Source organism: Perognathus longimembris, chromosome 15, assembly GCF_023159225.1.
Source record: "Perognathus longimembris pacificus isolate PPM17 chromosome 15, ASM2315922v1, whole genome shotgun sequence".
Taxonomy (NCBI): domain Eukaryota; kingdom Metazoa; phylum Chordata; class Mammalia; order Rodentia; family Heteromyidae; genus Perognathus; species Perognathus longimembris.
This window is the reverse complement of record NC_063175.1, coordinates 54,207,193-54,234,919: the sequence shown is the minus strand read 5'-3', so window position 1 is coordinate 54,234,919 and position 27,727 is coordinate 54,207,193. Positions and strand designations below refer to the sequence as shown.

The window sequence follows — 27,727 nt, the reverse complement described above, 5'->3', positions numbered from 1 at the left end:
AAGTACAAATGTCCTTTTGATATCTTGGGTTTTGCTGTTTAGGATAGATGCCTAGGAGTGGTATGGCTGGGTCATAGGGTAGGTCTATATTGAGCTTTTTGAGAAACCTCCATACTGTTCTCCAAAGTGGCTGTACTAATTTGCACTCCCACCAACAATGGAGAAGGGTTCCTCTTTCCCCACAGCCCCTCCAGCATTTGTTGTTTCCTGAGTTCAGAGTATAGGCCATTCTAACTGGGGTGAGGTGGTATCTCAGGGTTGTTTTTATTTGCATTTCCTTTACTAGCAGGGATGTTGAGCATTTCCTCATGTGTTTCTTTGCCATTTTTATATCTTCTCTTGTGAAGTCTCTCTTTAGCTCTTTTGCCCATTTCCTAATAGGTTTATTGGGCTTGGAGGGGCTTAGTTTTTTGAGTTCTCTGTAGATGACAGATATCAGGCCTTTGTCTGTTGCTGTGCTGGTAAATATCCTTTCCCATATCGTTGGCTGTCTTTCTATTTTGGTGGCTATGACCTTAGCTGTGCAGAAACTTTTTAATTTGTAGTAGTCCCATTTGTTGAGTCTTTCCCCTATTTGTTGTGCCCCTGGGACTCTATTCAGGAAGTTCCTTCCTGTGCCTATAAGTTCTAGTGTCTTTCCTACTCTGTCCTTCAGTAGTTTCAAGGATTCAGGTCTGATGTTGAGGTCCTTGATCCATTTTGAGTTGATCTTGGTGCATGGTGATAGGCTTGGGTCTACTTTGAGTTTTCTGCATATGGCTGCCCAGTTCTCCCAGCACCAGTAGTTGAAGAGGCTATGTTTATTCCATTGTATGTCTTTAGCTCCTTTGTCGAATATCAGTTGGCTGTAAGAGTGCGGTTTTATTTCTGGGTCTTCAATTCTAATCCACTGGTCTTCCGATCTGTTTTTATACCAATACCATGCTGTTTTTGTTATGATGGCCTTGTAGTAGAGCTTGAAGTCTGGTATGGTGATACCTCCTGCACTATGTTTTTTGCCTAGAATTGCTTTGGCTATTCTAGGTTTTTTGCTGTTCCATATGAATTTATGGATTGGTTTCTCTATTTCAGTGAAGAATGTGGCTGGGATTTTGATAGGTATTGCATTGAATTTGTATAACAATTTGGGCAATATGGCCATTTTCACTATATTGATTCTGCCTACCCATGAGCATGGGAGGTCTTTCCATCTCCTTGTGTCTTCTTTGATTTCCCTTATTAGATTTTTGTAGTTTTCATTGAATAGGTCCGTCACGTCCTTGGTTAAGTTGATCCCTAGGTACTTTATTCTTTTTTTGGCTACTGTAAATGGAATTGTTTCCATAATTTCCTTTTCTGTTTGTCTATTGCTGGTGTACAGAAAAGCTGCTGACTTTTGTGGATTGATTTTGTATCCTGCTACTTTGCCAAATTGGTTTATTAGATGTAGGAGTTTGGGTACTGAGTTTTTTGGGTCCTTGAGATATAAGATCATGTCGTCTGCGAATAGGGATAACTTGATTTCTTCCTTGCCGATGTGGATCCCTTTGATGTCCTCCTCTTGCCTTATTGCTATGGCTAGGGATTCCAGTACTATATTGAACAGAAGTGGGGAGAGTGGGCATCCTTGTCTTGTTCCTGTGTTTAGGGGGAATGATTTAAGTTTCTCTCCATTTAATATGATATTAGCAGTTGGTCTGTTGTATATGGCTTTTATTGTTTTGAGGAATGTTCCATCTATTCCTGTTCTCTCCAAAGCTTTTAATAGGTATGGATGTTGTATTTTGTCGAAGGCTTTTTGGGCATCGACTGAGATAACAATGTGATTCTTGATTTTAGTTCTGTTTATGTGGTGAATTACATTGATTGATTTACGGATGTTGAACCATCCTTGTGACTGAGGGATGAAGCCTACTTGGTCATGATGTATGATATTCTTGATCACTTTCTGGATCCTGTTAGCTAATATTTTATTGAGGAGCTTTGCATCTGTGTTCATTAGTGATATTGGTCTGTAGTTCTCTTTTTTTGTTGGATCTTTGCCTGGTTTGGGGATGAGTATGATATTAGCTTCGTAGAATGAGTTCGGGATTTCTCCCTCCGTTTCTATTTCGCGGAAGAGTTTGAGGAGTATTGGAATTAGCTCCTCACTAAAGGTTTTGTAGAATTCGTTGGTGAATCCATCTGGGCCTGGGCTTTTCTTAGTAGGGAGGTTCTTGATTACCTCTTGTATCTCACCGTAAGTTATTGGTTTATTTAGTTGATTTATTTCTTCTTGGTTCAGTTTGGGCAGTTTGTACTTCTCTAAGAATTGATCCATTTCTGTAAAATTATTGTTTTTTGCTGAGTAGAGGTTTTGGAAATAGCTCCTTATGATTGTTTGAATATCGTGTGTACTTGTTGTAATTTTTCCTGTGGAGTCCCTGATTTTACGAATATGAGTCTCTTCTCTTCTTTTTTTTGTGAGTCTTGCAAGGGGTCTGTCAATTTTGTTTATTTTCTCAAAGAACCAGCTTTTAGTCTTATTTATTTGTTGAATGGTCTTTCTATTTTCAATCAGATTTATCTCTTCTTTAATCTTTGTAATCTCTCCCCTCCTAGTCATTTTAGATTCTGTCATTTCTTGTTTCTCCAGTTGTTTTAGTTTCATCGTGAGGGTATTCACCTGCTCTGCTTCCATTCTTTTAATGTGGGTACTGAGTGCAATGATCTTGCCCCTCAGTACTGCCTTAGCTGTGTCCCATAGGTTTCTTTGTGATGTGTTTTCTTTGTCATTGTGGCTTATGAATTCGTTGATTTCATCTTTAATTTGATCTGTGGCCCAAGTGTTGGATAGCAGCGTGGGGTTTAGCCTCCAAGAGTGTGTATAGGCTCTGTGGTATCCTTTGTTGTTGAGGGTTACCTTTAATCCACTGTGATCAGATATAATACATGGGATGATGTCAATACTTTTGTATTTGCTGAGGTTCTTTGTGTGGGCTATGACGTGGTCTATTTTGGAATATGATCCATGGGCTGCTGAAAAGAAGGTGTATTGGGTCTCTGTAGGGTGGAAGGTTCTATATAGGTCTGTTAGATCCATTTGGGAAATGGTGTTATTTAGGTCCTCAGCTCCCTTACTAATCCTCTGGGTGTTGGATCTGTCTCTTGGAGAGAGAGGAGTATTAAAGTCACCCACTATGATTGTGTTTGCATCTATCTTGCTCTGTAGTTCTGTGAGAATTTGCTTGACATATGTCGGGCCTCTTTTGTTCGGTGAGTATACATTTATCACCGTGATGTCTTGATTCTGGATTTTTCCTTGTATTAATATGTAGTGTCCTTCTTTGTCTTTTTGAGTGGACTTTAAAGAGAAATCCAGCTTGTCTGAGATCAGAATGGCTACACCTGCCGTTTTGGTGGGTGCATTTGCTTGGTAGATCTTGCTCCATCCTTTCATTCGAAGCCTGTTTTTGTCCCTTGCTGTAAGGTGGGTCTCTTGTAGACAGCAGATGTCAACTTTTTGTTTGCGGATCCATTCTGCCAGTCTGCTCCTCTTGATCGGGGAGTTTAAGCCATTTATATTTAAAGAGATCAAGGATAAGGGTGTTTTTTCTCCTTCCATTTTCTTGTTGGGCTGTTTTTTCCTGTTTTTTTTTTTTTTTTCTTCTTGTCTTTAGTGAGCTGGTCTTCCTGCTGGACTTTGGCTATTGAAGTTTCTTTCTGATTCTGTCTGTGTGTCTTTTACGATCTCTGTTGGGTGGGCTTCCCCTCTTAATATTCGCTGTAGGGCTGGTTTTTTATTCACATACTCCTTTAGCTCCTCTTTGGTGTGGAAAGATCTGGTTCTCCCTTCGAATGTGAACTCCAGTTTCGCTGGATATTTGATCCGAGGTTGTAAATTGTTATTCTGAAGTACTTGGATGGTGTTCTTCCACTCACTTCGAGCTTGGTAAGTTTGTGTGGATAAGTCGGATGTTATTCGAATCCTCTTCCCATTGAAAAAAGTTTCCTTCTTCGCTTTGGCTGAATTCAGAATTTGCTCTTTAATCTTGAGGTCTGTAGTCTTGAATATTATGTGCCTTGGGGTGGTTTTCCTGGGGTCTGGCCTGCCAGGTGTCCTATAGGCTTCGGTTACCTGGATGGGGTCCCCTGTGAGATTGGGGAAGTTTTCTGCAATAACTTTATTGAGAACATGATTAAGCCCTCTGCTCTGATATTCGGCTCCTTCTTCTATTCCAATTATGCGCAGATTATATCTCTTGTCTTTGTCCATTAGTTCCTGGATTAATCTTCCCTGAAGCTTCACCTTTTCTTGGAGTGTGGTCATTTTCTGGTTGTTGTCAGCTGCTTCATCGTCCAGGCGAGAGATTCTGGATTCCATATGGTCCACTCTTTGTGTTATGGTTTCAATTGCGGAGTTTATGGATGTCAGAGAGCTATTCATGGTTGTCATATCAGCTCTGATCGTGGAAATTTCTTCCTTTAAAGAGTTGTATTTTAAATCTATTTTTTCATGCATTTCAATTCTCAGGGTGTGGAGATTTTCTTTAAAGGCGGCTTGCATTGTATCCATTTTTGCTTCCATTTCTTTAAACGAGGCTTGCATTGTATCCAGTTTTGCTTCCATTTCTTTCTTGGCTTCCTGGGTGTCCTTCCAGATTTCCGCTCTAAACTCCTGGAATTGTTTTCTGATTTCATTTCTGACGGTTTCGATCATTCCTGTTAACATGTCCTCATTTGCTTTTTTATTCTCCATCTCCTCTTCAGTCGTGCTGCTTTTGGGAGCTGGCGAGTTGGCTTGTCCTTTGATGAACTGAGTTATGTTTCTTTGTGATTTGCGCATCTGGAGCTCTGTGTAGATCTTCCCTCCCTTCTCTGTAGGCGTGTCTACGGCAGCAGGTGCTGTCGCTGTGGCCCCGCCCACCAGTGCAGGGCACGCCTACCAGAGCGGGCGCTTTCGCCGGGGCCCCGCCCTCCTGTGCACTGTGAGTCCCCTACAACAGGCACTTTAGTGGGGTCTGCCTCCCAGAGCGAGCCCTGGGTTGTTGGGTTGTGCTTGCGCCCTCCCGCGAGTCCGTTGGGGGGGGGAGGCGGTATGTGTGGGGCCCAGTGGGATCGACTGTCCGGGTGTGGCTTGGCACTCTCAGACCTCGCCTCCGCTGAGAGGAGGGGGAACGAGATCAGGCTCAGGTGACCCTGCTGGGCTGGTATTGCCCACCAGCGCCTGTGATTTTAGTTGTAAGAGTCCGCAAGGTCTAGGCGCCTCGGGTGGGGCTTGCCCTGCCGGCCGTCCCCGGCCCCTGTTGGGAAGGGGACGGGGCCGGTTCTGCCAGTTCAGGAACCTTTGGGGGCTTGGGGCTGTTCCGCCCTTCCCCTGCTAGACTGGCTTCCCAGCGCCTGATGGGAGCTTCCCGCCTGATTTGGGGAATCTTTGTTCCCACGGGAGAGGGGAGGGGGAGGGAGGGAGATATATCTTCTTTGTCGGGCTTGGGTCTCCCGTTGGGGGAAGGGATTATGGGGGACTCACTTTTGCTGCTTTGTGTGTGTGTCCCGCGCCGCCGTTGGCCCTTCGGGGGTTGGCGAAGTGTCGTGGCGGCTTCCCCCGTTCCCTCTTTCTGCCGCACTGGGTTCCCTTGTCCGAATCCGGTGTGGACCCGAACTTCTCGTCGCTGCCAGGTGTGTCTTGGTCCGCACCCTGCTTTGTGTCCGTGGGGTCTCCCGCTATATGGATTCTGCGCTCCTGGCAACCTGTCTGCCGATCGCCGGGTTTCCCTTTTCCAGCCTGACCCTGTTTGGGCCAGGGTCGGCTGGTGGGGGGAGGTGCCCCGACGAATCTCCGGCTCCGTGTAGGTTTTCGGTTCTTCTTTTTTGCTCCTTTTTGTTTTCCTGCGTTTCTCCACTGCTTCTGGATGCTGGTTTTGCTGGGTTCTTGGTGGAGTGTTGGGTGTTGGAGTTCCCAGCTCGCTATTCAGTTGGTGCGAGTCGGGGTGCCTCCCTATTGTTTCGGCGCCATCTTTCTCCTTCTGTTGTTGTTTTGTTTTGTTTTGTTTTGCTAGTCCTGGGGTTTGGGACTCAGGGCCTGAGCACTGTCCCTGGCTGCTTTTTGCTCAAGGCTAGCACTCTACTTCTTAAGCCACAGCGGCACTTCTGGCTTTTTCTATATATGTGGTGCTGGGGAATCGAACCCAGAGCTTCATATATACGAGGTGAGCACTCTTGCCACTAGGCCACATTCCCAGCCCTCTTGTGGTATGTTTTAAGATCTTAACTTTATTATTGTTTTTTTTTTTTGGTAAATAGAAATATTCAGAAACTAATGATGACACTATGACAAATTTTAAAGCATTGCTGATTCTCTGGCTTCTACCACGAGGTGTTAGCAAAATCAGTGGTGATGCCGCAGAAGCTCTAGAAAGAAGCCTGCAGCGCTAACACTGTACCGCGTGAGGCCCGCTCACGTTCTTGGTGGCAGCGTAGGAGTGTACGCACATGCTCCTGGGTACTTCTTTCTCCAGGGCTGATGCAGTGGCAAGTTATGTGGCAAACAGATTTTGTTCCGTAGATTGGTAATCCTTTTCTTTTTTATTTTTAAAAGAAAATTATTGATGTGTACAAAATATTTCTGGAAAGAATGACTTGGACCACATGACTTTGGGTAATGGTTTGACTGTGGTGGGGGGGTGGGAGACAGCCTTTGTGGCATTGGTGGCTCGGCTCCGCCGTCATTTCATAGGAGCATCTGAAATGCAAGGTAGACAGAGCAGAGCGGGCCAGGCCCTTCAGACCTTCAGGCGCTTTCACAGCAGAGCCCTGGTTTGGGTCAAGCTTAGGCAGCGGGCACTGTGGGAGGAGCAGGGACCGTTTGTTTCTCATCAAGAAGGCACAGGGTTGTCGGGTGAGATCAAGAGGAAGGGGCTGATGAGTGGAGAGAGGCAAGGCGGGCACAAGCAGTCAGAGTACTCAATATACACGTGTGAGAACGGAACCAGGTAAGTGGAGGGGGCGGGCGGGCTGGGAGCGACGAAGGACAACGACGAAAAGGCCCACATTGATTCAGATACCGTGGTACAACTACTTAAAGATAATAATACCAGTGAGGAGGACACCGTCCATGTTTTTGAAGAAATGATGGTATAAACCAGTGTCTGTCTGTCTGTCCGCCCTCTGTCCTCTTACAGGGCCCCTGCGTCCATGACGAGGACTCTGGCGTGTCCCTCACAGGGAAACCCGCCCTCCAGGCCCTTCTGTATCACTACCGCTTTTACGAGCATTTGACTCAGATGGTGAAACACTGTTACCTAGGACGACATATTTTCCATTTGCTGTTTCCTCCCTTTGCTGGGACTTCAGATGGCAATGACTTACATAGTAAGCATACCGTGTTTGTCTTTTTGTTTTCATAAAGGGTGAATTTTCAGAAAGATTTTCAAACGTACACGATGGTGTTCTAAAGTGAGGAATAATGAAAAGTACCCAGGAAAAACAGTCGTGGTCAGTCCTGCCGTCCCGAGACTGCGGTGGTTGCGTTACAGCCATTTCCGGCTGGTCGTCGTTTTCTGTAGTGCCTGTGTTTGTTCTGTGTAATTATGTTCATGTCAGAACTGCATTTCTGTAAAATCTTCTTTCACCAAACATTGCCTAAGCATGTTCTGTGCTATGAAATCTTCATGGAAGTCACGTTAAACATCTTATTAATGTTTCATAAGCTAATTTTATGCCATTCAGTAATGTTATGTAGCTTTTTTCTCCAACAGTATCTTAAACTACTTTTGAAATATTAATTCCTTAGCAGTCTATAGTTCTGGGTTTTGTTTGTAGTTCTTTTCACTACTCTTACGAATGAGACCTTTTCCCATTAAATTTTCAAATTCATTTTTAGTTTGTTACTCATTTAACAAAGTGTCTTGATGAAACCCTATTATTTCTCTTTATAAATTCTTGGATTTGCTAGGGGGCCGATCATAACAAATATGAATAATAATTTTGTTTTGTGATCATCCAAGTAGTTTGTGGCTTAAATTAGTCTTAAATGATTTTTAGATTGTTAATATCATTGCACACTTAAAAAGAAAAAGGCTCAGGAATAGTGCAAAAATCCCCAAATATTAGCATCTTCCTGTATTTTTTCATGTGTTTGCATATGTGATGTAACTATATACGTTACTTTTATATGCTTGTATAAAATTATATATACTTTCATGTTATTTAAGATTTAATTGCAGAAATGTAGTCCCTTTACTCCCAACTACTTAGGTGTGAATTTATAACAACATTCTGTTCACTTCTTGAAGAAATTGAGGGAAAGTGGAGTTTGACAAAGGCTTTGAGGCTTCTAAAATGTCTCTTATTAAAGTGACTTACTCAGTTGTTCAGATCTCTTTGAATCCTTGTTACTCCAAGCATGATCTTGAACCAAAGGTCTTGGTACCTTCTGGGAATTTAGAAAGGCATGTTCACTGCTCTTGCCCTGGCTTAGGGCACTGGCTTAGGGAACTAGGCTTCTCAGTAACTCTTGTACACACTGAAGAACCTCTTCCTCTAATTCATGGTTGGTATCCCATGGTCAATATTTCTCCTGTTAATTGTTGCATACCCCATGAGAGTGTCCATCCATGTTAATCGCATTCTTCTCTGGCACAGGTTTAGATGACTCATTCAAGTTTTGGAGGGCCTCGTCCAGAATGTCCAGTCAAGATCACGATCCAAGTTCTCTCTCCACCTCAGAAACAATGGTACTTGTAACACTGCCAGAAGTGGTTCATTTTAAATATGAAAAAAATATGTCATGTGTGTTAGGGGAATCAGAATGATGTAAAATATAAGGTGAGGATTATAGTAACTCTAGGTTTTTTTTGAAGGGCTTTCCGTGCAGGGTTCTGTTCTGCATTTACTTAAGTTAGAATATTTGATCCGTTCATTGGCCACATAGTAGATACCTTTTTGCTCTTTAGTATGACCAGGCTACTCAGAAGTGAGGTGACTGGCCAGTGGTGCCGTAAGTGCAGAGCTTGACTAGCTGCTGTGGGAGGTTGCCTGGATCCCGGTACGGCTGTGCTGTACGCCGCCCTTCCAGAGAGTTTCCCACCCCTCTCTCCTGCCTCCTCTGATGGAAACAGAAGCGGAAAGCTGCCAAAAAGCTGATCAGAAGTAGTAGAAAAGAACACATCCCATGTGATTAAAAATGACTGTCCTTAAATTTTCTAAAGGCAAAGCAGTATGTGAAAGTTTGCCCCTTCCAATGGTCCAGCCTAGCACTGATCTTTTTTTTTTTTTTTTTGGCCAGTCCTGGGCCTTGGACTCAGGGCCTGAGCACTGTCCCTGGCTTCTTCCCGCTCAAGGCTAGCACTCTGCCACTTGAGCCACAGCGCCGCTTCTGGCCGTTTTCTGTATATGTGGTGTTGGGGAATCGAACCTAGGGCCTCATGTATCCGAGGCAGGCACTCTTGCCACTAGGCTATATCCCCAGCCCCAGCACTGATCATTTTAAACATGTTTATAAATGCATACATCAAATAGAAAGTTGTGTTCCTAATCTGAATACAGAAATTTATGTATGCCTGTACCCCGCCTTCCCTCTTCATTCATGCGTGAGGACTTTGTTCATAATGATAGATACTAGCTTTCAGTTGTATATAAGCGTACAAAAACATTTCTAAACTGGAAAACTCGCTTACTTCTTAAATGTTTCTGAAATAATGGCTGAGTTATAGAACCTATTAGCAGTGCAAAAGTTTGTTAAACACAGCTTTAAAAGTAAAAACAGTATGAAAATGCAACTAAATAGAAATTGTGCCGCCAATACTCAGATTTACTTCCCAGAAATCCTGAACAAAAGAATGGCACTTTTTTTAAACTACAATTTTAGGAATTTTTTTTACATTCAGAAGAGTTTGTGCTTTGGGCTAAATTGGACCCTTATGTGAAAAAGTAGGATAACGACCCTGCCTCCACTAGATGTCATGCTTTTCTTCCCAGGCTAGAGAAAACATACGTTTGTTTTGGCAAGAAAGATAATACGAATAAATGCCGAGGTAATCTAACTTTTCCCCAGTAGGCCTTGCTTTCTAAAGCTTCTGCTCCCTCCCAGTAGTGCCATCTCAACAGAAAAATCCGGGTAGAGTGGCACATCCTGTCATCCCAACTACATCTGGTAACATAAATAGGAGGATCGTGGGGGAGGCCAGCCAGGGCAGAGAGCAAGAAGGACCAGAGCCAAAGGGCTGCCAGGCATGACTCTGTGCGAAAGTGCCTGCTTAGCAAGCACAGGGCTGGCCTCAAATCCCAGAAGGACCAAAACAACAACAGAAACGAAAGCCATTCTTATTTTTTACTCTTTGACAAAAGGGGAAATAAAAGCAGGGCTTGCAGCCCCAGCATGTGGAACTGATAGGACGCCGGATCCCCAGTCCTTGGTACCGCTGTGCCCACAGTGCTGCCTTCTGCTAGGTGCCCATAACATGTGAAAGCATCACAGGCAGAGGACAGGCGCTTCTCCCTCAGGGACGATGGAATAGCAAGTGATTTTGTGTAGGAATTAGCAGTGGAAATGGGCTCTAAAGGACCAACTCCTAGCAGTCTCTCTTAGGTTTGTGTACCTATTTGCAAAGGGCTGAAATACACAAATTCTTAAGTATATAACTAGAGTAGTAAAATGTGACTAATAGCAGCCTAAACAGAAATGGATCGAGGGAACTTGTTGAAGGAAAAGTCATTCTGGCCCGTGCGCCAGGAGTGTCTCTGTACGTAGCTGCATTTCGCATGCATTTCCTGGAGTTTTGCTCCAGGAAAACTAAAGATGGCAGTGTGCATCACAGTGGGGAGAGACTGAAAGAAGAATGTACTTTGAGACTAGAAGTCTTGCATACTGTAGTTAGAAAGGAAAGAGAGATGGTATCCGAATTTCTAGGTATGGTAGAGAAGGACACTGGACTACAATGTGATGAAAAGAAATCTTGTTTTGATTTTTTTTGGTAAAAAAGTGTATTAATGAAACATAAATACTGATGGTTGATGTCATCTAGAGATTAAGTGTTTTTCCTGATAAAATAATGTTTAGTTTATAGCAGTGAACTTCACAAAAGCAGGTAAAAGTGCATTTGCCCTATTATGAAACTTGCATATCTTGTAAAGAAAAATTTAAAGTTCTTTTTCCAAAAATAGTTCAATCTTCCTCCTCTCCCTTTCCTTCCCCTCTCTTTCTTACTTTCTTTAAAATGTTATATATAGTCCACTGAATGATGAGTCTTTAATAGAAGTGATTTAAACTTATTATAATTTGTTAAAATTGGTGATTACAAATTGACAAGCATAGCAGAGCTTTTCTGCTCTTGGGTCTAAAGAAAGAGAAAGGTATCATTTATGAAAAAGAACGTATGTATCTAGATATCCCTAGAAACTTTCCATAACTTGCTATGTTTCATAAAGGTTGCTAGATTTGTACCTTGATTTTTTTTTTTTTCCATATGGTGAACCCTTGTTTTCTTCATTGGTACTTTTTGAGAGTTAAATAATCAGTACCATGTTTTTCATGAGAAATGACAAGCAGTATTATAAACTTATTTTGACATCTGGAACATCCTTCTCTCTGTATTTCAAAATGTTAGAAGTATCCAGTGAAACCTTTATTTCTGGAAGGCAGAATACAAAGGAGATTGTTTTAAGATACTGATTCATTTTGCTTATGTGACAAATTGTTTATACTCACATTTTTGCTTGGACACACCGTAAATGATTTTGCTCTTTTCTTCGGCTTCAGTGGACTTTTCCGAAGTCTGAGTGGACCTCATGATCATAGAACACTTCGGGAATCTGCATGTCATCCTTGTGCGGGGATGTGATGCTTATTTCATATTAAACTCTAATTTAGAAACCTGTAGTTATCGAACCCCAAGAAAAAAATCATCTTTTTCAGTTCTTTTCAACTGAATTTAAGTCTTTCATTTATTTCCTCTGGATTTATGGAAGCATAATTGACCAATTGTATATATTTAAGGTGCAAAATATGATCTTCTCTGAGTTACCGATTCATGTAAACTAGCAGTTCCCGTAAGAAGTGGCAGGAAATGCCATGAACAGAAATGAGCTGCAATTCAAGCTACGAAACATGGCCTTGTTGTGTATCTAGTGTAGTTTTGCTGTAAAGCTTGCTGGGTAAGGTTGCCCTGTCTGTTGCTTGTTTCCTGTTCTTGTGAACACTACTGTGACATCACTTCTCCTTGTGATTCACAGGTTACAGCTTCAGTGGAAACTGCTGACTTTCACCTACTTGTGCCAGCAGTAACTCTGCCGCCTGAAGCTTTACATGAGCAGTTTGTGGATCAAGGTATTCTTTTAGGTGGCTGTTCTGCTTTTTAAAAAAGTCCGGAAAAACATTCTGAAAATAAATGAATAGTACAATATTGAATGGTTCAGAGGCTAACTGGGTATGTGGTAAAAGAATATAGGCCCCATCTCAAAGGGTTATTTCTATGTCAATATCCGAATAGATAATAGTAACAGTATCATGATGAGAAGATCCTTGAATTGTATTGAGTAAATGGTAGGGAGGGAATGCTCTTCCTATACTAGAACATGAGCTGAAATTGTAAAAAAAAGATGTGAAAATCACTATTTGGCACAAATGGAAACACCATATCCTTATAGTGGAAAAATATAGACACTCCCTTAATGAAATGGCCAAAGTGAAGACCTGCAATAATGGGAAAATACAAATCAGATTTCCCCTTATTAATACACTTCTGAACATGAGGAAGCCTTGGGCAATTTTATAAAACTTGGCTTCCATTCCGCATAGAATGAGTCAAGAAAGAGAAAGTGAGCTGGGCACAGTGGCACAGGCCTGTGATCCCAGCTACTCCGAAGGCAGACATTGGGAGGGATGTGATTCAAGGCCCAAGTGGGCAAAACATTTAGTAAGGCCTTCTTCAAGAAATAAGCCAATATAGCTTTATATGCCTGAAACTCTACTTGTTGGGAAGAAGTAGGAAGATTATGATTCCAGGCTAGCCCGAGGTGAAAATATGAGGCATTGTCTGAAAAATAAGTAAGAGCAGCAAAGTGCTGGGGGTCTGGCTTAGGTGGTAGAGTGTCTGCGTAGCTAGCACGAGACCCTGATTTCAATAATCCAGTACTGCAAGAAACAAAAAAGACTGAGGGAGAAGACAAAATGTGGTCCCAGATGGTTCCAATCAAGAAAAGCAATTTATTTTGTTTTGCTGTATAGAAAGTTTGGGTGATGATTGGCATATTTGACATGTTCTATAGACAACACAGTACTGTTCCATCAGTGTCAATTTCTTGTTTTTTAAATAACGATTCTCTTGTAATAAGAGATAATGTCCTTGTTTGTAGATTCATCAGGGACCTTATATCTGCAACGTACACAGAATTAAAAATATAGGTCAGTGGACAGGTAGTAAACTAAATAGTACTTTGTAAATCTGGGGTAAACTAAGAATTCTTTGTACTTAGGGATTTTCCTATAAGTTTGAATTTCTCAAAGGTATATTTTCTTTTAAAAGGGTAAAGTGTTGAGGCAAATGAGATCCTAGCTTCAGTTTTAAAATCCCAAACTACTGAAAGCTTCCGTTTCCTCAGAACTCACCTTGCCCTTACCTGAAGATCAGACTTGACTAGGGGGCTTGTTCACTTCTTTACTGAACATGGTATGGCTCTGTGTACCACACCGCTGGAGGTATCAAGGAGTTTGTGGCACGTGTGTCTTTACTACAACCACTCTTGACCCCAGAATTTCAAAAAATGGTTATGGACCGTCTGTCCCTCGGTGTCAGGCTGCAGGGCACACCAACTTCCTGCCTGGGCTAGTCCCCTCTCTCCCAGGATGCACACATGCATTCCTGTACCTGGACTCGTGCGTGTGTGCGTGCGTGTGTGTGTGTGTGTGTGAGTGTGAGAGCATGCTCAGTGGCTTGACCTGCCGGCCTCAGGGTGAAGATGCACCACGGAAGCAGAAGAGGCCAACCATCCCTGGTTTTTAAGGACTTGCCTGTGATTGTAAGAACGCAAGGACGCTGCGGGTAACCACGAGATACACGGTCATTTGGCTGCCTGTTTCCAACAATAGGTCACCGCGGAGCCACGCCACCACCACGACCACCGCGTGACTCGTCCCTGTCCGCCCCACCGTCCAGGCCGCGCGTTCTCGTCACCCCGTCTCTCCTCTCAGCAGTCTGCAGCCTCTTGGACAACCTCGTGGCAATTGCTCCCAGAGACGCTGCGGCTGCCTTGCAGCAAGCCGCTCTCCCAGAGCTGCTCTGTAGGTGAGCGCGATGCTCCCGGGGAGGCGCGGTGGGAGACACAGCTTCTCGCCAGCTCGGGCCCGGGTTCCTAGAGAACACCTTGCGTGCTGGGAAGAGTCTCTTTCTTTTTTTGTAGTCATTATATCATCTCCCGAGCTTCTACTATCACTAAAATTACTAAAATTGTCTCGACACTGTGTTTATTTTTTACTGCACTTTATATTAACTTTTTATCCTGACCGTTAAAGGCCAGTGTTGTTGGTTTTTTTTGGTTTGGGTTTGGTTTTTTAACTGAGGGGTTCTAGGCCGCATTTGCCTGCAGGCTTCTTCAGGGACCTTGGTGTAACCCTCTGGATTCTTCTGACGGAGCTTGAGGACCCATCTCCCCAGTAATCATATCCCAGTGACGCCCGTGGAGTAAAAATCATTGCAATCACATGGAATATTGGATGGCGAGAAACTAAACTTGCCTTCAGAAACTATATTCGAGTAAAATTTAGAGAAATAATTCTTTTATTCTTTGAATTTTCACTTAGCTAGTATTATTGAGTCGCTGTTACTATTTTTTTTCCCCTGATTTACCTAAGTGTAATAGGAAAGGCCTAGAGGTTGAATTCAGGCCTATCTCAAGTCATAATTAATGCAGTCAGTAGTGGAGCAGTGTTGGGATATTTTGTTTCACTTCCCTGGGCTGTAATTATGCTTTTAATTTTTATTTGCCATATTTTTCTACTGTGGTGCCTACAAAGTTTGCAGAAGTGACAATAGTCAGGTGATTTCCCTTCCTGCCTCACCAAAGGGAGCTCTAAGAGTAAGTAGGTGGGCTTCGTAGGAGCCATTTGAGTCTGCTGTGGCTCTCGGAGGACACAATGGTCGGGAAGCAGAGGCTCACTGTATTTTCACGTTGCTTTCTATTTCTTCTTTTTACATTTATTTATATTCACTTTTATTGTATTTACAATTTTTTATTGCTATTATAAAGGTGAGGTACAAAGGAATTATAGTTTCCTAAGTCAGATAAAGAGTACATTTCTTTTTGGACAGTGCCACCCCTTCCCTCGGTCTCTCTGAATTTTTCCCTTCTGTCCACAAGTTGTGTAGTTCATTTTCAACATAGTATCTAGTGAGGACCACTGCTACCTTTGTTCACTCTTTGTCCATCCATTTCTGTGTCCCCGCTTGCGCTCCCAAAGACAGATAAACAAGACAAAATGGAAAAGAAAGCAAAAACATCAACAAAGTAAAACTCTCTTGTTTTCATTCCTAGAGTTCATTTCAATAAATATATATATATTTTTTTGCCAGTCCTGGGGCTTGGACTCTGGGCCTGAGCACTGTCCCTGGCTTCTTCTTGCTCAAGGTTAGCACTCTGCCACTTGAGCCACAGCGCCACTTCTGGCCATTTTCTGTATATGTGGTGCTGGGGAATCAAACCCAGGGCTTCATGTATACAAGGCAGGCACTCTTGCCACTAGGCCATATCCCCAGCCCCTCAATAAATATTTTATATGATCAGATGCACATAGCCTTTCTGTTTTTCCCCTAAGAGCATTCTCCTTTGCTCTTACTGTATGTGCTTGGCTACAGTCCTATATAATTTATTATTTTCCAATGTATTTTTTTTAAACCATCCAGTGTGTTTATCTGTAGATTTATAGGCACATTCTAATTACCGCAAGTGAGGGAAACCATGTAACCTACTTTGGTTTTCTGGGTCTGGCTTACTTAATGTAATTTTTTTTCCCCAGATCTTTTCATTTCCTTGTGAATGGTACAATGTCATTCTTTCTGATAGATGAGTGGAATTCCATTGAGTATATACACCGAATTTTCTTGATCCATTCATCTACTGAGGGACATCAGGGCTGATTCCTTATCTTGGCTGTGGTAAACAGTGCTGCAGTGAACATAATTGTGCTGGTAGCTTTAGTGTGGTCTTGTTTGTGTTCTACTGGATAAATGCCCAGGAATGGGATTGCTGGGACATAGGGGAGCTTTATTCTTAGTCTTGAGGAACCTCCATTACAAAATCATTGTACTAAAAACAGCTTCATAGTGGCACAAGGATAGGCCTGAAGACCACTGGAACAGAATAGAAGGCCCAGAAATGATCCCACAGACATCTGATATCTGATGAGGGAGCCAAGAACACAGGTTAGAAGATAGTCTCTTCCACACATGGTGCTGGCAAAATTGGCTGTCCATGTGCAGGAAACTTCAGCTGGATCCTTATATCAATTCAAAATGGACCAAGAATCTTAATGTAAGGCCAGAAACCATGAAAATATTATAGAAAGGGATAGAGGAAACCCTAGGGCTCCTAGTCACAGGTTGAAATTTCTAAGTAAAGATCCAGAGCCTCAAAGACATCAAAGATTGGGTAAATGGGATTACATCAAATTTAAAAGGGTCTGCACGGCCAGGGCCATAGCTAACAAGCCAAGTAGAAAGCCCACTGAATGGGAGATTTTTACCAGCTGTGCATCAGACAAGGTCATCTTACTGTTTTACTTTTTAAATAGTTGTGCAGAGGGATTTCAGTTCAACTGGTCAATATGTACAATGCATCCTGATCACTGTCACTCTTTCCCCCTCATTCCCTTCTTTTCCATCCATTGCAGCCCTTATTTCTTACTTAAAAAATAATTTCCTAGCCGGACACCAGCTATTTATTTAGGAGGCTGAGATAGGAGAATCAAGGTTTAAAGCCAGCCTGGGCAGGAAAGTTTATGGGATTCTTTATCTCCAAAAAGGTGGAAATAAAGTTGTGGTTCAAGTAGTTGAATGTCAGCCCTGATTCCAAGCCCCAGAATGGGGAAGAAAAAAAAACCTGTTAACTGTGTCTTTTGCTTTTTTTTTTTTTTTTTTTCCAGTCCTGGGGCTTGGACTCAGGGCCTGAGCGCTGTCCCTGGCTTTTTCTTGCTCAAGGCTAGCACTCTGCCACCTGAGCCACAGCGCCACTTCGGGCCATTTTCTGTATATGTGGTGCTGGGGAATCGAACCCAGGGCCTCATGTATATCCCCAGCCCTGTCTTTTGCTTTTAAAAGACAAACATATTCCCTAGCCTGTATTTTTTTTTCTATTTTCGGTGGGAAAGTAAACACCAAAGTTTTTTCTTTGCTTTCTTTCTGAATAAGTTGTGTTGTATTCTTTCCACTTTTAATAAGTTTCTTTAGATACTCTTGGCTTCAGAATTCTTTGTCGTATTTGTCAAGTTACTTTCCTGTTTTCTGAGATACTGGATGGACATTCTCTGCAGTTGTAGAAGGATTCTCTCTAGATTTAATTCAGGTTTTCTTTCAAACGGCAAGTCCAGCTTTGGTAATCTTGAGTGGGGCGCATTCCCGGAAGCTGAAGGATCTTCTCCTCTGTCTCCTCCCCAGCATCGTGGATGTCCCACTCATAGCCGTGTGCATCCAGGAGCTCAGGACCCCGCTGCCCGCCTCTCCTCCGCTTGAAGACACGCAGGCGCAGGCAAGTATCTCAAGTCTGCCTCACACCCGGGACTCGGCCTCGCCTTCCGCAGCCTTTGCTCGGGGTAGGGCCGGGGGGTGGTCTCTGACCGTAAAAGAAGGATGACGATCTCTGGATGTGTTTGGGCACGATGACACGTTTGCATGGGTTCAAATACCTGCACACTATCCCGACTGCTCACCGACCAGCTGTAAGCTTCTCATGGCGTGTCCAGACCTCATGGCGCATCACTTTAAATGGGGCATTGGTGCAGCCCTCCGACCCCTTCTGTGATTGTAAGGCTTTCTACATTACATCTGCTGCTTTCCTGTAAGTCAAGTTGCTAAAACTTCCTGGTGGCTATAGTTCGCTGTATTTTTAAAACCTAATCTGATTTGAATAAGTGTATTCATTTTTTTCTTCACAGACATTTACCATTTTTTAATTAACTGACTTTGTATCGTTCTTGCTCCTAGAATTTTGATTTCAGAGTTACAAGTTAATTTGGACTGTACCCTCATTGATCTTGAGTAAGAAATGGTGCATGTAGTACAGGCGATGGAGTCAAGGCGCCCTTTTCTCTGAGATGTGTTCTTAGAGCGGGCTGAAGGTGGAAGACCTCACGATGGGGTGGGGGAGCACTGCGCGCCACTCCCGAAGCAGGCTCCCATTCGAGCTCGCCTCGGTGTTTTCTCCAGTTCATGTCTGTCTATTCTGCAAACCTCTGAGTACCCTCTCTGTACCAAGATATTTTCCACATGGGTAGACCCAAGATTTTCCCTGAATAAATCCATGTATATCTCAGGCTGACACACATAGAGCAGGGGACAGGAAATGTCCAGGGGAAGTGTCTCAGAATGACGTGTGACCCGGAGTGAGTGGGAAAGCTGGTCCTCCACATAGATCAAGGCCCTGGGGACGGGATGTGCTTAGAGCCAGAATCGCGGGATTGAATCAGAGACGGACATCGTGATCAAAGGGAAGGCAAAGCCTCGGGTCTGTGTTGGTCTATTTTGTTTCCTGGGAGTCTAATGTAACACTTTCCCCATGGCTCACTTTCTGTGCTGCTCGCTTACTACTTAAGCAGCGCATAAGGAGTATTAATAACCAGCTTTATGGGTGCTTTCTACAGCCCTCACAACAATAATCTTATCAGATTTTGCTCTACTTGATATTGATGCATACATGAACCAAGCCACGTGGATGTGCCTGTCCTGTACCTAGGACAGAAGATGGTGACAAATTATTGGAAAAAACAACAACAACCCAATGAGGATGAGTGAAAGGGTGTGAAAGCTGGGCAGGCAGATAGCACTTTGAGTTTGTGTGGTCAGGGAAGATGTCACGTCGGTGCCCTTTGAGCTGAGACCTGCGCTGATGAGTAAGCGTTGGGGCTGTGGGCAGAGCATGTGGACAGAACCTGCAGGTTACTGACTGATGGGGCTGAAGGTTTTAGGTGCAAGCTTGTGGTTGGCAGACATTTCAAGAGTCATGCATAGAGAAAATTACTTTATGAGCTACCATATCAGTACTTGACCACAAAGGTTGAACATATTCCTGACTCTTAATCAGAATAAGATGAATTAGATGTGTATGTATACATGTGTGCGCATATTTGGTATATTTGGTATATATGTGTATACATGTGTGCATGCATGCTTATGTATGGCATGTATATGTATGAATGTGTGCTTATATATATATATTTGTATGGAATATCTCTCTTGGGTGTGGTCGATAGAGGAAGCACCTCAGTTTTGCTTCATTGCTACACATCTAGAGAATTTTTTAAAAGAATATTTATGATATAATACCTACAATGTTAGAATTAGGAAATTCTAGATGTAGGCTTATTGATAATATTATGAGTTTTTTTTTTTCCTTTATACTTAAGAGTAGCATTTGTTTTTCTTTCCGCCAGTCCTGGGGCTTCAGTTCTTGACCTGGGTGCAGTCCCTGAGCCTTTTTGTGCTCAAGGCTAGCGCTTACCACTTGAGCCACAGAGCCACTTCCAGTTTCTTTTTTCTTTTTCTTTTTTTGGCCAGTCCTGGGCCTTGGACTCAGGGCTTGAGCACTGTCCCTGGCTTCTTCTTGCTCAGGCTAGCACTCTGCCACTTGAGCCACAGCGCCTCTTCTGCCGTTTTCTGTATATGTGGTGCTGGGGAATCGAACCCAGGGCTTCATGTATATGAGGCAAGCATTCTTGCCACTAAGCCATATCCCCAGCCCCCACTCCCAGCTTTTACTGATTGTTTTTTTTGGAGCTAAGAGTCTCGCGGACCTTTCTGCCAAGGCTGCCTTTGAACCATGATCCTCATATCTCAGCCTCCTGAGTAACTAAGATTACAAGCATGAGTCACTGGCACCTGGCTAAGAATAGAATTTTTATGGAGAAGATAATGAAGGACCAAAACAGAACATATATCCATTTTATTTGTAGCAAATCTAGACTGGTAGGCTAGAGTTTTCCTTCCTTGTGCACTTTGAGGGGTTTTGTTGTAATTTTTCTTAACAGAATTGTGAACTTTATGGCTGTGGAATTCTTCCAAATACTGGTTCACAGCATAGCTAACGTAAAACTATGAGGACGTTATATGAGATGAAGATGAGATTTTGACAACACTGCTTTGTTTGGTGGTGGTATAGTCCATAATGCTAATTTATGACATGCTTATAATATGAGAAAAACAATGCTATGCTTAATATATATGTATATGCACATATATATTCATTTCTGAGCTATAAAAATAATATTTATTAGTATTTTAACAAGGTACAAAAAAGGTTTTACTATAATGCATAAAATAGTGAAACGCTCTTACTCAGATGGGCATTTTTGTATGTATTTTCTTATACATCATTTCCTTTGGCAAATAGGTTTCCTTTCTCCTGGAATACCTGTCCTCTTTGTGCAGGCTCCTACAGTCCTGTTTATTGGTGGATACTAACCTTGTGACGCAGGACAAAATTCTGAAACCGCTTATCACTAATGTCATTGGAGTTTTCACCATAGACATCAAAGATGTATCAGGTAAGTTTTCTTTATTTTGCCAGTACTGGGGCTTGAACTCAGGACCTTGAGCCACACAACCGCTACTGGCTTTTTACTGGTTAACAGGAGATAAGAGTCTCAAGGCTTTTCTGCCTAAGCTGGCTTTTTGAACTGCAGTCCTCAGATCTCAGCCTCATTCATAGCTAGGGTTACAGGTGTGAGCCTCTGCTGCCTGACTAGTTTTATTTTACTTTGTGTAGATCAGAAGTAAATAATATTGGAGAGAGAGGGGGAAAAAAAAGTCTTTGCTTCAGATACTCACTTCAAGGTTACTTTTTGTGTGTGTGTGTTTTTTTTCCCCCCCGCAGTATTTTGAAAGCCTTTGATGGTATGTTTTATAGTTTGGATGCTTTTAAATGGTTCCAGGAGACCACTTAAGGCAAGTATGCCATAATAAAGACTGTCCCTGTCTGTCAGTTGAATTAAGGGCAAAGCTTTCCACGTCTTGCTATCAAGTACAGTGGATTTGAGGTGTTAATTATTCTTATCAACTGTGGCTAATGCCAAATAGTGTCCCGATAAGTCATTTGTAATAACAATATAAGCTAGTCTGGCCTATATTTTTTCCTAAGGTCTTAAGTTATTGGCAAGTATTTTATGAAGATAAGTTGAATGCAGTGCAGAAGCTTCTCTTCTACTAAGGGGGAGAAAATGAGGTGGACTTGGGGCGGAGGGAGGAGCACAGAGGTTGAAGCCCTGGCCTCGCATGCCTTAGGCTCTGGTGCGAGCCCTAGTGCTGACAGGGAGACAGGGAAAAGAGATTCTTTATAGTAAAATCATAGGTAATAATCAAGCAGTCCACCATTTGGTAATTACCCATTCGGACTTCTTTTGTTCTTACCCACTCCTGTGGGTTGTATGGATTCTCTTGGTTTTCGGTCTGGAAAGTGCACCGTGTTGATGCCCCGCCCTGCCAGTCCTGGGCATCTCACCCCTGTTGAAATTACCCCAGTAATGGCATACTTGGCGATTCTGCACTCGACTCTGACCTCCTAAGTGAGGAAAATGGCTCCTTGGGGGATGGGACTGAGGCAAAGCAAACACACAAAGAAGCACACACTGTCTTAGCTGCCACAGTGGTCTGAGGGCCCCCAGAGCCAGAGCTCAGCTAGACCTGCTCAGGCTTGTCACTTGGTATTGGGCTTCTCATTCCGGGGTTTCCTGGGCCCCTGTGCGGCCCTGACATTGAACCGGCTGCACAGATGCATGCAGCGTTAGCGCCACAGCCAGTGATGAGGAGGCAGCTGCAGGGCTCGGACCCACCGCTGGCCCCAGAGTCCCGTGCAGGAGGTAGGAGGTGCCTTCAGCAGTCTTGCTCCTCTCCTCGTGGTGGCCGGGAGATACAGTTCACTGTTCCTCCCGCCCTCGTGACTTCTTTGACAAATAACTGAGAGTAGTTTCTAATTTATTATTATGTTATTTAAAATATAATGAATCTACCTGTCACTGATTATACCAAGTACTAAAAGGAAGAACAGCAGGAAGCTCTGTGCACCCAGCAGCTATCCCAAGTTAAAAAAGTTACTTTCTAATAGCTAGCAAAAGTTTTCCTAAATCTATTTTTAGGGAATTAAATTGTCTTTTTTGAGAAAACAGTTTTGAATAATGTAATTAAAATTCAGTATTTTTATTATATGAGTTGCTAAACTTGTACATGTAACACGACGTATTGTAACGTCTATAAATAAATTTTATTAAAGTAACTCGGTAACTATAATATACTATAATATATAAGAACATTTTGTTAAGGTTATTACGGAAATAAAGTGATAAATGTTAGTAGGGTTTGTTTTCTTTGTTTTCCTTTTCCCAAGCCTTGGGGCTTGAACTCTGGGGCTAGGCTTTGTCCCTGAGCTTATTTTGCTTATTTTGCTGAAGGTGAGAGCTCTACCACTTGAGTCACAGCAGCACTTCTGACATATTTGAGTAGTTTGCTAAGATCGGAGTCTCAAAGAGTTCCTGCCTGGGCTGGCTTTGAACGGCGATCCTCAGATCTCAGCCTCCTGAGTAGCTAGGATGACAGGCGTGAACCAACTGGCTCCTAGCAAATGTTAGTAGTTTTAACTTTAACTTGCTTCTTTTGTTTTGTGCCAGTCCTGGGGCTGAACTCAGAGCCTAGGTGCTGTCCCTGAGGTTCTTTTGCCTAAGGCTAACACTCTACCACTTGAGTCACAGCTTCGCATTTGGCTTTTTGGGTAGTTTAGTGGAGATAAGAGTCTAGCAGACTTTCCTGCCTGGGCTGGATTTGAACTGCAGTCCTCAGATCTCAGCCTCCTGAATAGCTAGGATTGTAGGTGTGAGCTACCAGTGCTCTGCTTGCTTTGCTTTTTAACTTAAATTTAATTTGCCATTATTACAGCTTTTTAAATTAAAAGGGTAAACTTTTTACCAAGTCTTGTTTAGGTATAAGTCAGATGTACGTGGGACATAAACACACACAAGTACATATATGTGTGTGTACACATATGTAATACCCATGTAGTTGTGAGCCGCATTAAGGAGTAATGCCTTAGAGAGGCAGTAGTGACAAAGTGATTGAAAGGCTAATGATTGCTAAACCCCAAATGGTTTCCCAGTGAGGAGAGCACCTTGATGAAGCCCTCTGTTTGCTTTTCACCACAGTTTGAGGAAAGCTTACAACAGCTGCCTGATGACCTGGTCACCTGAGATAACCCCTCCTCCCTCTTCCTTTTACCTAATGCAGCCGTGGGAAACGGAGGGCTTGCCTAGAGCGATCATGGCTATGTTGTCGTCATGGCTATGTTGTCAGCCATAGAGAGGCTGCAGAATCCTCTTTTAGCTTCTTGATTGAAGAAATTTTTTTTTCTGCTTGACCTTGATATCTTATGTCTTCCTCTCACCTCTGCCCAAAGCTGGACAATAAAGAGAACCGGAGAAAAGTGTCTAACAGAGCTAGCACAATGTCACGTTGTTATAGCATGCCCAGTATGCTCTTCTGCAGTTATGGCTCATATTCTGTTTGTCCTGCATTTCGATGGTTTTCATTGTGTTATGATAAGATGAAGATATGTGTGGGGCAGGCTCTAGAGGGGTGATATAGTCCTGAAATAATGGAGGTGGGCATTGGTGGGTCACTCCTGTAATCCTAGCTTCTCAGGAGGCTGAGAAGATCAAGGTTCAAAGGCAACCTAGGCAGTAAAGTCTCTTAAGGTCCTGTTTGAACATTATCACCAAAATCAGCATCTGAGGCCTGGCTTAAGTGGTAGAGCACCCGCCTAGCAAGTGACAGGCTCTGAGTGCAAATCCCAGCACTACCAACAATCAAAAAGAGGCAGTGGAAAATTTGCTAAGTTCATTGAGATGACTTCTAGATAACTGCCAATGTATTTATTTTCATTTGACAAGTGCCTATTTCTTACTGTAAGTGTAATAATGAGTCGTGGTGAATGTTATTTTGAAAGGCTCTCTTCTTTGTGTTAATAACTTAAAACGTCTGATAAATTTCACAGATGTTGAGTTGGAATCCGCTTTTTATCACACGTGGACACATGTCTGTGGCCTTCTGACCATGCTCCTGAGGAAAGCCGGGTCTGTGTCCCTCCCGGCCATCACCGCGGCTCTGGCCAAGCACTGGAAGGCAGTGACTGGTAAGGAGACGCTCACAGGATTGGGGTCTTCCTCCTGCTGCTGGAGTTGAGGCGGCCCTTGTTCCCGGTTAGTTACGGTCAGCTCCCTGAAGTGAAGTGGTCCCGCAGGAAAGCGTGCCTGGGCCATGCTGTCAGGCCTCCGCCGTGCTCTCGAGGAGCCCCTAAGCCCCGCGAGTTCATTTGTGAAAACCCGAAACACATGGAAAGACGACATGAAAGCAAGAAAAGCCTGTTGTCTTGTGAAGATACATGTGGTGAGATTACAAAGCAGTGGCGTAGATTTTCCTCTGGGGGTGCAGACCAACAGTGTCTATTTGTGAGTGAATCTGTTTACAGAACCTATGTACATGATGCCGTGGGGATTCACGTACAATTCTTAACATTTCCTCACGCCGTCAGAAGTGTCTGTAGTGGAGGGTAACTTTTTATATTTTCCACGTAACCGACACTTCCTACTGAAATAAACAAGCGTTCATCTTAAGTGGTTTTTAATATTTTAAGGAAATCTCTTCCTTTACATAGTTGTATTTCTTTCTAACTTTAAGTAGTTGTACAAAGGGGTTTCAGCTCAACAAGTGGGGTTCTGAGTCCAGTGTCACCCTTCCATCATTCTCCTGCATCCTTTCCCAACCCGTTCATGCTTTCACACGACAGATTCCAGTTCCACATATGTGTCTTGAGTATAATGAGTGTATTTCCACTCCCTTCCCCTCTCTATTTATTGGTTCCCCTTCCCCTTGTTCTACTCATGACCACGCGTTTCAGCTTCCTGGTATTCTTTGTTGTTCCTCAGTTGTTCAGAGGAGTTGTACTATTAGAGTCCTCCCCCAAATATGCCATCTGTTTGTGTATATTTGCATATGACCTTGTATATGTTTTCATGTATGTTTATCGTTTAGACCTAAGCTTCCACATATAAGAGAAAACATGCACGTAGCACTTGTCTTTCTGATCTTGAGCTACTTCCTGAACATAATTTTTTCTAGGTCCATCTATTTTCCTGCAAGTGACCTGATATTCTTTCTGTATTTTACTCATTTACCACATTTTCTTGATCTGTTCATCATCTTAAGACATCTGGTGTGTTCCCATAACTTGGCTGTGGTGAATAGTACAGCAGTGAACATGCGTGTGCAAGTGTGTTTATTTTATCCTGACCTGTCATCATTGGATGGATGCCCAGGAGTGGTGTTGCTGGATTGTAGTAGGATAGTTCTGTGTTTCGTTTTTTTGGGGTTTTTTTTGCCAGTCTTGGGCCTTGGACTCAGGGCCTGCGCACTGTCCCTGGCTTCTTTTTGCTCAAGGCTAGCACTCTGCCACTTGAGCCACAGCGCCACTTCTGGCCGTTTTCTTTATATGTGGTGCTGGGGAATCAAACCCAGGGCTTCACGTATACGAGTCGAGCACTCTTGTCACTAGGCCATAGGAATCTCCACACTGCCTTCCAGAGAGGTTGCACTAGGTTACATTCCCACCAGCATTGTAATAGGGATCTTCTCCCCTACATCCACCCAGCATCCGTTGTTGGCTCTTTTTGATGATGGCCACTGTTCTACGTCTTTTGATTGGAAAGTTGAGGAAATTGGCATTTGACATTACTGTTGAGAAGTATATGACCTGTTTCCTGTCATTTTGTTGTTTTTGTGGTACTTGCCTCTCTCTTCTTCCTGTTTTACTAGTCTCCTCTAGTAGGGTTTATTTGTTGCTGTATTTCCTTGCTTTTATTTACTGCCTTCTTCTGAGGCTTGGGATTCCCTTAAGCATGCTTTGTGGTACTGGTTTAGTGGGCATGCATTCCTTTTGAATTTCTTGGTGTGGAGGTTTCTATTTCTCTGTCACTTGTGAATGATAGCTTTCCTGGGTACGCTAGTCTCTGCTGACCGTTGTCCTTCAGAGATTGAATTCTCTCTTCCCAGGCCATCCTTGCATTCTCTGGTTTCTGTTTAGAGTTTTATATACCTTTGTCAGACAGAAACAATTTTCTTTTTCAAGTTAGGGAAGTTTTCTGCTAATATTTTGTGGAATAGCTTCTTGCTTCCTTTAATAATTATTTCTTCTTTCTTATTTATTCCCATAATATGTAGATTCGCTCTTTTGATGGAGCCTGCAAGGTCTTGCATGACACCTAGGCATGTTGTGAGTGTTTTTCTCAATGACTTTCATTCCTCTGCTTTATCTCAAGAACCTCTGATACCCTGTGCCACCTTTCGCAGAAAAAAAAGTTGTTGACCTCTGACCTAAGCTTGTGTACTTAACCTTATTTCCTAAATTCAATGCCTTCCTAGAAAATATGCACACAATATTTTACACTGATACTACTGATCAAAAATAACTCCATAAACAGTTTTGATAATGGTAATATTAATGAAAACAATAAGTGAAAATGTTAATATACCTTGTTATGGTGACATTTTCTCTTTTGTTATTTTAAACAATCAGTTTTCCTCCTATGCATTCATATTGTTTTTATATGAAATATAAATACCCATTTATATTTATGCATCTGTGGTCACTATACAACATTTTTTGTTTTTTGTTTTTTGCCAGTCCTGGGGCTTGAACTCAGGGCCTGAGCCCTGTCCCTGGCTTCTTTTTGCTCAAGGCTAGCACTTAACCTCTTGAGCCACAGTGCCACTTCTGGCCATTTTCTATATATGTGGTGCTGGGGAATCGAACCCAGGGCTTCATGTATATGAGGCAAGCACTCTTGCCACTAGACCATATTCCCAGCCCCCACTATACAACTTCTGTTATCTGTAGCAATCTTTTCTCAAACCCGACTAATAGTCGGAGATCACTTAAATGAATATAATTTTCTTAAACGCCTACTGCTAAGCATCGTCTTATATTACCTAAGTTTGTATAAACATAAATGTAAGTAAAAATTATGAAAAGTTCTGATTTTTACTCAGTGTAATGAAATTGTCGAGTCCCTTACTTTTCAAATTAATAAAGAGTAATTAATGTTCTTTTCCTTTTCCCTCCTTACCCTTCTCTCCCCCCCCCAACCCCCTCCCGTGGTACTGGGGATCAAACTCAGGGCTCCATGCTTATGCTCTACCTCAGGACACCCCCCTTCCCTGTTCCTTTACCTTTAGTTTGCTTTTCAGGTTAGGTTTTCCCGTGCTAGCCTCATACCATGACCCTCATATTTTTGCCCCTTCCGTACCTGTAATTACAGGCACGCCCTACTGTACCTGGCCCCAGAGCTGTTATTTGCATTGAACTTAATGTGTACTTACAGTAAGAAACTAAAAACGACTGTTTTGTTCTTGATTTTCTTTCCTTGCCTATTCTTTCTTATCTATGGTATTACAGATTAATTTACAAACCAGTTTGTAGCCACTTCTGTTTCTCGTGATGTACTATGAAACCTTTCTACATCATTCCACAC

General features: G+C 42.8%; 1 protein-coding gene across 2 annotated transcripts in view; it reads left to right on the top strand.

Annotated features, from left to right (window-relative positions):
* The window catches only part of Rttn (rotatin), a 120,964-nt gene that overhangs the window by 71,587 nt on the left and 21,650 nt on the right, over positions 1-27,727 (top strand). For both annotated transcript variants that reach the window (XM_048363150.1, XM_048363151.1), the window contains exons 33-39: positions 7,140-7,329; positions 8,602-8,693; positions 12,190-12,283; positions 14,045-14,240; positions 17,604-17,694; positions 20,551-20,704; positions 24,196-24,333. In XM_048363150.1, coding sequence (XP_048219107.1) covers positions 7,140-7,329; positions 8,602-8,693; positions 12,190-12,283; positions 14,045-14,240; positions 17,604-17,694; positions 20,551-20,704; positions 24,196-24,333 — 955 coding nt within the window. The remainder of the gene's footprint in view (positions 1-7,139; positions 7,330-8,601; positions 8,694-12,189; positions 12,284-14,044; positions 14,241-17,603; positions 17,695-20,550; positions 20,705-24,195; positions 24,334-27,727) is intronic.